The sequence below is a fragment of the Epinephelus moara genome, chromosome 4 (assembly GCF_006386435.1).
Source record: "Epinephelus moara isolate mb chromosome 4, YSFRI_EMoa_1.0, whole genome shotgun sequence".
Taxonomy (NCBI): Eukaryota; Metazoa; Chordata; class Actinopteri; order Perciformes; family Serranidae; genus Epinephelus; species Epinephelus moara.
Genome location: NC_065509.1, coordinates 41,971,837 through 41,984,408, shown reverse-complemented (window position 1 = coordinate 41,984,408; position 12,572 = coordinate 41,971,837). Strand labels below are relative to the sequence as shown.

The following is a 12,572-nucleotide window of genomic DNA, read 5'->3' as shown; positions in this document are numbered from 1 at the left end:
ATCCTCCCATGACCCTCTACCACTGTGCCAAATTTCACATGGATTGACCAAGTCAGTGAGGAGAAAAACATGGAACAGACACACAGACAGAGTTTTCATCATTATATAGTAAGATCATTATGTATTCCTTTCACATACATTGGTACATTACATTATCAGATACTTTTTTCTGCATTCAAACTACATCAGAACAAGATTTTGATTTTATCCAAAACTGGGGGTTTATCCCTTTAAAACAAACAACTAAACCAGTGCTTCAGTACAAGTGCTTGGTGATGAAAGAAGTCTTCTTTTCTAAGTGCTAGCAAGGGTTGATCATTGACAAACACTCATTACAGTGCCATCCTTGAATCCATCCTCACCTCCTCCATCACCATGTGGTATGCCGCTGCCTCTGCCAAGAACAAGGACAGACTGTGGTGTTCATTTGCTCTGCAGAGGGGGTGATTGACTGCAATTTACCATCCCTCCAGGACCCTGAGGCGGGCGGCAAAGATTGTGGCAAACCCCTCCCACCCTGGTCACAAACTCTTTGAAACAGTCCCCTCTGGCAAAGAGGCTGCGGCCCATCAAAAACCTCCCGTCATAAAAACAGCTCATTCTCATCTGCAGCTGAGCTCATCATCAAGGCCCAGGAATCCCACTGACGACCTCCAAGACATTTGTCTCTGTTACATTAATGCTGATCATGGACTATTATCACTATACATTGCACATTTTAACTTTTGCACATCCTGCACAAACTGTTCAGTTCTCACTGAATGTGTTTGCTATGCTAAGTGTTAGCATTGGTTTTTAGAAGTTTGTTAACTCTGACCAGACAGCTGTAATCTTTACTCCTGAATCAAAGTCACAGACCTTCATCATACAGACTTTGTGTTGTATAAGTGAACCTCTGACCTCTCTAGATGGATCGCTGCCAGAAGAGTCTCAACCGGCGTGCTTCCATCCAGCGAGGCCATGACGACCAACATGGAGTCTGGATCTGACTTGGTCTCCTCCGCATTCAGGAAACACCACGGCCATCACTGACCTACAGCAGGGACAGACGGCAGCTGTCCATCTGCAGGAGACAAGAACCAAACACAGCGGTTAGACCAAAAACACAGAAGTCTGATTGTAACAAACAAAACACGGTGAACAGCTTCTCTTCAGTCTGTGGTCAACGACCTTTGATTAGACCAAACAGTGGGCCATCATCAGGACCCTGGAGCTGACAACACTAAACGGGATGAGGCCACAACTAAGGTTATTAATTACCTGTGAGTTCTGTTAAAATATTTATAAAATGTGCTTCTGCAGAATGGACACAACTTCATGTGTCTGCTGCATCTAGAAAAGCTATTTTTCGTCTCTGCACTGATGAAACACGGCAGGCTGTAAAGCATAGGAGCTTATTGAAGTCAGTAGTCCAAGTGTGCAGTACACAGGTCCCGCCACCATACAAGTCCCTAATTATTCATTCATTATTGTTGAGGTAAAGCCATTTCATTGCGTTGGGTGTGGCCTCTGGAATCAGCGCTGTTATGCACACGTGCCCAGTCAGCAACACAGCCTCTGATTCATTCACAGGCTCGACCCAATGCATCATGGGATAAATCCTGACGAAGCAACAACAACTCCTTTCAGCACAGTAACTCAGTCCATAGGGACTCGGGTTGGGAACCGGAGGGTCGGCTGTTCAAGTCCCCGTCCGGACCAAAATATGGAGCGTGGACTGGTAGCTGGAGAGGTGCCAGTTCACCTCCTGGGCACTGCCGAGGTGCCCTTGAGCAAGGCACCAAACCCCCCAACCGCTCAGAGCGCCTGTCATGAGCAGCCCCACTCCGACATCTCTCCACTTAGACTTAAAATTTAACTTCCCCTCAGTGATTAATAAAGTCTATACAATTAAATTCAAATTAAATTAAAAACAAATTGATAAAACATCAATGAAGACATTTAATGTTAGATTTATTAGTTTTATAAACTGTCTAAAACACTTACAAAGCTTCTTAAAGGGATGTGATCGCACAGGAGCTCTCGATGAAAAGTGACGAAGCCGAGGAAATGTAAATTAAAGTTTCTAGACCACAGCTTCCCAGAGATATTTTAAGACTAGGAACGCTAATAGAGCACTCTGATGAGACATACAACATCAGATGCCTCGGATTATATTTGATGTTACACCTTTAATTACATTGATCATTGATCACGCACAAACACACACACACAGCTAGATACCCGACAGCCGGGTACAAAAACAGAGAAGAGTCCGCAAGTTTGTGGTGGCACACTGCAGGAGTAGATCAGATCACGGTGGAAGTATGGTTAAAGTAACATTTACAAGAAGCACGTCACAGATGAGTTGGTGACACAACGAGCTGCAGCGCTGCAGGTACTCGACAAACCGAACCTGTTGGTGTGTTTGTGTTCATTTTCATCTCATGCAGAGGCCGTTTATTCAGTTTACAACTGGCAGATATAGGACAAAGTAAATTTTGGCCCCTGTAACCATAGCAACAGTGTGAATGCTTCAGGTCCTGTCGTTAGTTATTAACTTGATGGGTTCAACAGACTACAAACACACTTCACACACTCACAGCAGATAATGGGATATAATGAAAGCTTAATGGTGAAACTGGGTTCTGTTTTTACTGAACTCAGATCTGAGATGGCATCACTGTGACCTTTGACCCCTGCAGGTCACGACCCCCCTCCCAGCCAACTAAAACCAAAGAGGCAGAACAAAACATGATGTCAGTGGACAGACACAGCCGCAGGATTGTCTCCCAGCGTCTGCAGCAGGATGACCTTTGACCTCTGTACAGAGGGGAGGGGGGAGGACATGAAGAGGGGACAGTCTGCTGCAGGACACCAGCAGAGATCAGCAGACTCAGAAATAGACAGACGGGCTCAGTCTAATGAAGGACACACACACACACACACACACACACACGCAGGCTGTCATGTGCCATGTGACGAGTGTCGGGTGTCGAAGTCGGGAGTATTTTTAGAAAACTTTGAACAATGAGTGGATCTGCAGCGCTGGACAGCAACATGTCAACACGCCTTGATGTCAGTGATGAATAAACTGATTATTTCCTCCATGACGTCTTGAACATTAATTGACATTAATAAAAAAACACTGAACTTTGTTACTTTGTTTTCCTTAAATAGAGTTTTATTTTAGTGGGAGAAATAATCACTAAAGGAAGTGCTGCACCTTCTTCCTCTCATGGGTCACAGGCTTTGTATTTCCTGCATTAATATACATTTATATCAACCTGAAATTAACTGCTGTGCTTTCTTTAATAACTGCAGGATGATTAATCTTTTAATATGAAGCTGTTTTCAGAATAACCAGGTGTGTTTTAAGAGGGAGTAGAGCTGCTGCTCCTTCATGTCAAAAAGGGTCAGTTGAGGTGGTTCAGACATCTGATCAGGATCCTCCTGGGCGTCTCCCGTCAGAGGTATTCCGGCCACATCCCACTGGTATGAGGCCCCGGGGCAGACCCAGAACACGCTGGTGGGAATACATATCTCATCTGGCCTGGGAACGGCTTGGGGTCCCCCAGGAGGAGCTGGAAAGTGTCACTGGGGAGAGGGACGTCTGGGCTGCTGTGATTGGCCTGCTGCACCCGGCCCCAGAGAAGCGGATGAAAATAGATGGATGTTTTCACTAACGTCAATATTTGCATTGCAGAGCAATGTTCCTGTGGGCTACAGCAACACTAAACCCCTGAGCTTGCCTGAGAAGGACTTAACCCACAGTCCAAAGACATGCAGGTTAATTGGTGACTCTAAATTGTCCGTAGGTGTGAATGTGAGTGTGAGTGGTTGTCTGTCTCTATGTGTCAGCCCTGTGATAGTCTGGTGACCTGTTCAGGGTGAACCCTGCCTCTCACCAGTGTCAGCTGGGATAGGCTCCAGCCCCTCGTGACCCCTAACAGGATAAACAGTCACGGAAAGTGAATGAATGAATGTAAAAGCAGCAGATTCACCATCTGAGGATCACTGTATGCTCGCTTGGATTATCTATTGTGACCTCACAGTATGAAGACGACACAGTGTTCACGCGGAGATCAGAGGACGCTGACGTTAAAGAGGACATCAAACTGAATGTCCTCCTTCACAGGAAACACACACACACACACACACACACACACANGTGATTGTGTGTCTCTGGATTTCCTGAAAAAGGTTGGAATGTGTTACGTTTTACCTCACTCTGATTTGTGTGCATGTGTGTGTGTGTGTGTGTGTGTGTGTGAGACAGACTGTGAGTAAGACTTATATGAAGCCCACTGGCTTTGTTTCAGGATGATGACAGAACAACATAAAAGTCGACATAAAGACACACGACGCAGCTGTTTGACACCACACACACAGAAAACTAAAGACCGTTATGAGGACTGGTCACATGTCAGAGTTTAAAGACGTCCTGATGTTTCTCTTTACAGTGTGTTTGCCTTTGTGTCCAACACTTCACTATTTATGTTCCAGAGTCATAAACGCGGGGCTGCCCTCCGAAATGTGATGAGTCAAACCTGCTGACCCTGAGATGGAGAAGCTCCTGAGTCATGTTGCATCATCTCCGTGTCTGTTCTGAATCAAATCTGTTTCCAGTTTGTAGCTTCACAATAACACACTAACATCCTGAGTGTTCATCACAGACTGAATATATCTCTGCGATGGTCGTCTCGTACCCTTTTTACACCAACATACAACGAGTTCAGTTCCAGTTTGTGCATCTAATGTTGAACCATTTGGAGCATTTTGACTAGCAGGGGCAGGATCGCAGTATCACAGTAGGGATGTTAGAATCCCCACTGGTATGATTTTCAATTAAAAAAATACAGATGTTTCTCTTTGTACTCATACAGAGAGGCTGTATTCAGGATGTGTTATATGTAGTATATATCACAAGGCACCAGAGGGCAGTCTCTAATGGTGGAACAGCAGCTGAGCTGAGAAACAACTGGGAGTGGTGGGATAACGTTACAGGACTCCGGCCAGCATCGGTAGAGAGACACAACGTATTTTCACATCTAACTCTGTGAATTAAGGGTTTATTTTAACCAAACCAGAGCTGGTGATTGTTGGGACAGTGAACGAACTAACTCGGTGACTAAGAAGACAAAGTAAGATAATTTCAGTGAGTTTCTTTTTTGTTTCTGTCAAGTTTGAATGAAGTGTGTTTTACGTTGAGTTAACAAGGAAAGGAAATTAGTTCTAGTTGGTTAAAAGAGAGAAACTTAGATTCAGAAAAAAATACAGTTGTATTTTTCTGTTAAATACGAATAAGGGGGCATAAGCTCCAACACCGGCACACCGTTAGGACGGAAACAGAGGGCGCGACGGGGACAGAGCACCTGCTGCTGCAGCGAGCCAACACACCGTCTGCGGTCATTTTGACTTGACCAACAGACTTCACTACAAGCTGATTGGCTGTTGAAACAGGTGACATGCTTTAAAACCAGCCGCCGGCAATTCAACCAGCTGAGTTGCAGATGACACCATCAGACGGCTTGAGTTGAGCTCAGACCGGCCAGTTCACACTGCTGCTACTTCTCTCTGCAACGTTCTAAAACAGTTTCGTCTCATCGCAAATCTTTGGTCTGAACTGGACTAAAGTGCGATCCATGACGTCACCAGACAAGTGAGAACTTGTTGGGAAAACAAAAAGCCCAGTGGTCTCTCAGAGGGCTGCACCTTGAAAGTCAGAGATTCAAATCATCAGTCAGAGACCCCTCAGTCCACTAAGGCCCAATCCCAATACCCCCATGTGTCCACTACCACTTAGGCCTTGCCCACTACCCCTTGGCCCTCAAAATGAAGCAAGGAGGGGTAGGGGTAGAAATCTCAATCCCTAGGAATTGGGACACCACTCACTACGTCACCACGTCGGTTACGTTCACGCATACGTAACTATTTTAAACAGGAAGCTGCGAGCCATCTACATTTCCAACCGGCATCTACAATGGAGTCTCCAGGTGAGTTCATCCTACTGATCGCCTTTGCTGCATTCGTCATGCTTCGTTTGATGAACAACAGACGACAGAGGACTTCTGCTAGCTAGCTAACCAGCTAACATTACGAGGCAGCATAGTTATACTAGCTGGCGTGTTATCGTAATGTGAAAAGTCCAACAATTTTGCAGAACAGGACAGATGACAGACACCAGATCTAGCTAGCTAACAAGCAACCTGACGACAGTAACGTTAGCTATGTATGAACTTTTTTCCTCGTCTCTTGCTCGGTGGTAGCCATGGTGACGTCTGCCCCCCACTGGCAAGTCAGCATCTGAAATCCCTCACTCCGAAGGGCTAGTTTCATACCCACTACCCCTCGTTATGACCCCTACCTGTACATGCAAAAAGGAATTGGGACACCACTACCCCTCACAGGAACGCACAAATGTAGGGGTAGGGCCAAGGGGGGGTATTGGGACGGGCCCTAAGACTGCTTCAAGTCGAGCAGTTGTTTGTTGCCACTAGTCAGTGTGCTGTGCAGTGTACAATTTGGTCCCCAGATTTTGCTGCAGAGTGAGTGTTCTTAACTTTCACGCTACTCTTTGGTACAGTTCTGTGGACGTGATGCAGCACACAGGAGGAGAAACTTTTCACCGCAAGGCTCCGAGATTACAATTTCTTCTCTCCTCTGCTTGGAAGTGGTGAATTTACAGCTCACAGATATTTAAGACGACACAGTCTCTGACTTTTATTTGATATCTGGTGTCGACATTTCCGATCTGTCTCTAGCGGCGTTAATTTGTTTACTTCATGACATGAATGCCGCTGTCACACTGAACATCCCACTGAACCCTGTTCAAACTTTGAAACTCTATATAAAAAAAATCTGAATATTCATAAACAGCTCATCTGATAACAGAAGAAAAACTCATAAAGACTCATCTTGCTCCTTCTGACTACGTCCACTGTGCGTTGTGCAACGCCCTCTGTTGATGAAACATCTGTGATTACAACAGCTCTGCTCAGACCAGTGGAAATGCAGGCTGGTTTGCTAGAAAGCACAAAGGTTCAAAGAGTCCTGAACTGACCAGTTTCAAAATCCAGAGGTAATCTGGTGGAACAGTGGTGTCAGTGAGAAGATGAGACTTCACACATAAGTCAAGTATCTCAAAACAAATAGAAAACTAGCAGCACTTCTGCACGAATGACGAAACAATAAGCTTTTGCAAAAGAATGAGTGACACAAAGAAACAGAGGAAAGAATAAAAAACACGACTGACACCAAACTGACACTGAATGTCACTGCAGAGTAAAAATAACTGCTGGACACACACACACATACAAAGGTCAGCAGCGTCCAGCATGAAGACAAAGGAGGAGGAGGAAGTGAGTCACAGCAGCTTCCTCCTGTCGACCTCTTTCCTCCTACAGACTTCAGCTGCTTCACATGAAACCAGCTTCTGTTCTCAGATCAGCCCAGATCCTCGGGATCAGGATTTATATCCAAACTTGTGTCGTAACACGACTGAAACTCCTCACTTTGATGCAATACCTTGAAAATTACTGTCAATATTTAATAACAGCTGGAAAAAATGACATTGAGGGCATGAAATGTCAAATTTGTTTATAAAAAGATAAATACAACAAGGTGCATCCCTACATCATCATCGTCATCATCAGAGCTCTGTGATTGGCTCAGACATCAGACACAGTGAAAACTGAGTTCCTGATGTTACAGACACAAAAAATGAAGATAAAGAATATTACCTTTAACAGTTTACAGTGAAGACGTCCAGCTCTGATTCTTTACATTAACGCATCCAGTTGCTCTGTTTCAACCAAAGACTTCTCAAGTGAAACATGCTGAGGACCTGCGGTCTCATTTATAAAACGTGTGTAGGATCCATAACTAAAAACCTACATACTAACAAAAGAATAAAATGATGCAACCCAAAAAATATTCAACAATTTCTACAATCAGGCCCCCACCTCACCATCTGTGTCGCCAATTTCTCGTCTCCAAAATGTTCGTAAGCGTGGGTCAAAGTGTCTCCCAGGGCCGCCCCTTAACAGTCGAACCAAAGTCTACCAGAGAAGCAAAATTTCATTGGTTGCTTAGTTGCAGAAAAAATTAAATAAACGTGCAACTGTATTAAGAGCTGCACCTTGTCAAAATAAATCATAACCTATATGACTGGAGCATGTGTGACTTTAATTTGAAAGGACAGACACAGGAAGTGTCCACGCTCAGCAGTCAGACAGGAGTCAGGTTAATCTCCAGGGCTGGTACCTGCGGTTATTCCACAGGCTAGTTAATAACATGTCGGGCAGGAAATCCAAAGTGTGGGATCATTTTGAGAAGGTGAAGGACGAACCCAAGGTGATATGTAAACTCATCTTCATTGGTCGACTACAAACATGACGTATCATCTGAAACATGGAAGTAGCTACATGCCCATTAGCCCACAGCGTCATTAACAGGCGGCTCGCTCAGTGTGTGACGTGCACTTGTAGATAAAATATAGGCCTATATTAATGAAGGTTCATTAGTACGGTTTTGTATTTCTCTGTAATGTAGCACAGTGTTAACAATGTTACTGATACTATTCTTTCTCACACCTTCAACTCAAACCACCAAAATATATCATTTAATCATTACATTCATATCAGAAACATGCGGGAGACTAGTCCACTGATGGACCCTGATGACGACTGTTGGTCAACTTTTGCGTGGGAAGTGGTGTACGCCTCTTTCAGGCCTCGTTTTGTGCGTACGCAATGTTTATAAATGAAACTTCTCATAAAGTGACGGGCAGACAGACGGGAGGACACAATGTTTAACAGACTCTTTCCTCATCACTCAGAGGAAGTCGGCTGCGGCTCAGAGGATGAACTCAGACTGAAAATTAGTTTGTTGAGTCTGTTGTTAGTCAGAGTCGGTTCACAGGACGACGATGAGTCAATGAATAATTTCAAATCATTCAAGCAGGGAAGAAAGATATGATCATATAATGTATCTAACTGTCTGAGGACATGTTCTGACATGTTTTAGTTTTGTCACACAGTGAGTACAGCTGTAACTTAAGAATTGCCCGTCCAGTTTCTACAGCATTCTAAATACAGATGCAGCACAAAAACTATCGTAGAATAAAAGTGAGTCCGGACAGAAGCCGGGAGGAGTCTGCAGAGAAAATCTAATCTGAGAGGAAAAAGAGGAGGAAGAGGGAGAGCTGCAGGTTGTGAGTTAAGCAGGAAGAAGGTGAAGGCTGCAGATAAAGACCAGAGGATACAGACACTTCCATCACACTTCCACTTTTAAAACACTGCAGAGCAAACAGAGCTGTGAGGTCTCCCTCAGACAGGTACCTGCTCATTAACCAAAGTATCGCACACATTTAAATGTTGACCTGACGATGACGCCAGATGAAAACTCAGTGGATCAGAGTTATTACAGTTCATCTTGAGGGGGAACGAGAACGATCAAAGAAGCGTTCACAGCTTTGATCCACAGATTTCTCACTGCTGCTTCAGCGTTTGTTTCTCTGCAGGACGCAGACAGTCGCTGCTGCGGCACAGTGAACAAATACAGCTGATACTTAAAGAGACGACTTAACAGGAATTCTTCATCCTCCAAATGACTATATCAGTCACTCACCCTGTGTCACACTGACTTTGTGAAGAAAACTTTTTGTCGCATGCCTCCACGGAGCGCAAAGAATCCAAAAATGGAGAAAAAGCTTAAAGAACTGAAGTCACATGCGATCGCGTTTAACAACAGCAAAACTATGTCACAACATCCGTTTACAAACCCTTACACAAACTCATGCAGCATAATGCAAGTCTCATTTATGCAGTCATAAACTCAGGCCTTCACAAACATGCATTTCGACTAAAACCATAGTATTTAAAACTGAACTGAAAGTCAAACTTATCTACGCTCGAAGCCAAAACTGCACTGACAAAAAGAGTAATTTTACATCACTGAACACAGGAGTTGGTGGTTTACAGCCGCCACGATCAGTTTGTTTGTTTGTGTTATTGTGTAAATTTTGAGTTTTAAGGTAGATTTTTACTTGTGCATCAGCTCTATGCAGAGCCGAGGCCATTGTGAGCATTTATACTTGCGCAGCGGTGTGTCTGTGTGCAGTTACACCTCCAAAACACTAGTCGGTGGCGGGGTTTCTGAAGTGCTCTTAAGTTTCCTTGTTTGAAAATACACCCAAAATACACATTAAACACACATTAAACACACATTAAACATGGCTTAATAGAGACAGTTTCAAACACAAGTACACAAATCAGCTTCACTATAACTCGCAGCATTCACAGACAAACACTTGTCTTTATCTGGACACATTTTCCCCACAAATACAACATGCTAACGTTTATAGCACAAGCCTATGGCATTTTCATTGTATAAATTAGCCTAGCAGCTAGCAGATGTTTCCTCTGCTCATATGAAGCCAGGGACAACAGCAACATTTAACAAAGGTAACGTTACAAAATTTGGCTCCATTACAGCTCACAAGGTTCACTGACAAAACAACGGTCACAACATGCTAACGTTATTAGCACAAGCCTATGGCATTTTACATTGTATAAATTAGCCTAGCGACGAGCAGAGATTTCCTCTGCTCATATGAAGCCAGGATAAATCACACACAAGACTTAAAATGCTATTTTTGTGGAGGCTTTATTGTCTTCACAATTTCTTGTTTCTTGTTTCTAAAGTAAATCAAAGCTTTGTTTCCACTGAGGGAAATGGTTTCAGCTCACAGAAATAGACAGGTCTGCATTGCTGCAATGTTGTCACATTTCTGGGGAGGTGTACATCAGGTTATGGCGTAGGCTCTGTGTCGACACAAAGCCTACGCTGAATGTACAGCCGCGGTTCGAGGAGGAAACCCACACTGACACAGGGAGAACATGCAAACTCTGCACAATGTAACATAATTATGATTTGCAGAAACATTTGATGCCAACAGTTTTCTGGTGATTGAGGTTGCAGACCAACCGTCCACCCTGACCCCTCTAACAGGAGGACACTTGCAGGACAATCCTCGTCCTCTGGACCTCACAAACCTGCACTACACATTTCTCACCCCTCCCTCCTCCCTCCTTATCTCTGTCCTGTTGTTGTAATCAGCTCTGAGGATCTGCAGCAGAACAAAACACAGGATACAGCTGTCCATCAAACTGCAGCAGAGGAAACACACACACACACACACACACACACACACTCGCTGCATCTCGAGTCAAACAAACAAGTCATATCACTTTTTCTGATTTTCCACCTTCAGTCAGATCATTTGATTTTTCATCACATCTCCACAAACAGGTCCAGATCCAGTTTATCTGTATGCACACATTTAAATCATTACAGCAACTTAAAAATAACTCTAAAAGTGCACTCAGTGAGTGCAGGTCTCCACCAGGTGTGTCTGGGGGCGTGTGGGTGGGGAACAGGAAGTGGAGGATGGGCTGTGTATCCTGTGTGTCTAATGACAGCAGTGGAATTAATACAAAACACAAATGTCTCAGCTTGGTGAGAAAATCTATACAGGAACAATTCCTAAACACCAACAATGTAAAATGTCAATTTGAAAGTGAAAACACAAACAAAAGACTCCACCAACACTAATGTGCCCGTCACGTACGCTGACCCGAACAGAAACAAGATTCGAAACTGAAGCAGTCTTTGATACGGCCTGTACTGACCAGTCAAGAGAGGTGAGGAGTCAACAGCCAGGGACGGTATAAAACTGTTTTTTAAAAAATGATCAATCTCCACTAGAGATGCTCGACACAGTGGGGTGTAACGATCCATCAATCTGGATCGATGTTTCTACTCAGAATTCAGATCAACGATCCAATATCATCGATGCAAAGTGAAAACATGGATCCATATCATCGTCTGTAGGTTAGGCCTTTGTTTTGAAAGTCTGTGTCAAACAGCCGCGGCCAAATAACGGCAAGCAGCCAAGAGAAAGACAATGAGGTTACATAATTTACTTTTGATCAAATCAGTGCTGTGGAAATATTTTGGATTTCTGAGAATATATGGGTAAACACACAGAACACATAGCATATGTGAACAACGCAGTTATGAGATAAAACACAACGCACCTGCCTGGTCAGGCGTCTCAGCCAGCTAACTTCCTGCAGCAACATTAGCTGCTCTGTTTTAACAATGTTCCCTAAAACATAATATGCACGCAGACTGAAATTTAACCGAGCTGTTGTAGTGACTTTAATCAACAGTGAGTCAGAAAAAGTACAAACAATACGTCAAAAAAAATGTCAGCTAGCCACGAGGCTAACTGATGCAATGTAAATATGCTTAAGATGGTAATAAATTAGTGGCAAAAAATAATTGTTTTGTCCATGAACCGTGACAGTTATTACTGAGCTGAGTTTGATACTTTTATTAAATGATCTTGTTGTTTTATCTCTGTTGGGAGACGTTTGTCTTCAGGACTTTAAAGCCCCGACAAGGAACTTTCATTTTGAGTTGAATTTGGCGACCCTGTGGACAAAAGCAGTAGTGTTTTGCTGGAATGAAGCCTACATTTCCCATGAGCTCTAGCGCGTATTGTCGTAAAGACGCTTACCTGGCTC

General features: G+C 43.8%; 1 protein-coding gene across 1 annotated transcript in view; it reads right to left on the bottom strand.

Annotated features, from left to right (window-relative positions):
- arap3 (ArfGAP with RhoGAP domain, ankyrin repeat and PH domain 3) overlaps positions 1-12,572 on the bottom strand; it is a 45,580-nt gene that overhangs the window by 23,530 nt on the left and 9,478 nt on the right. The window contains exon 2 of the mRNA XM_050042329.1: positions 901-1,063. Coding sequence (XP_049898286.1) covers positions 901-974 — 74 coding nt within the window. The 5' untranslated portion in view covers positions 975-1,063. The remainder of the gene's footprint in view (positions 1-900; positions 1,064-12,572) is intronic.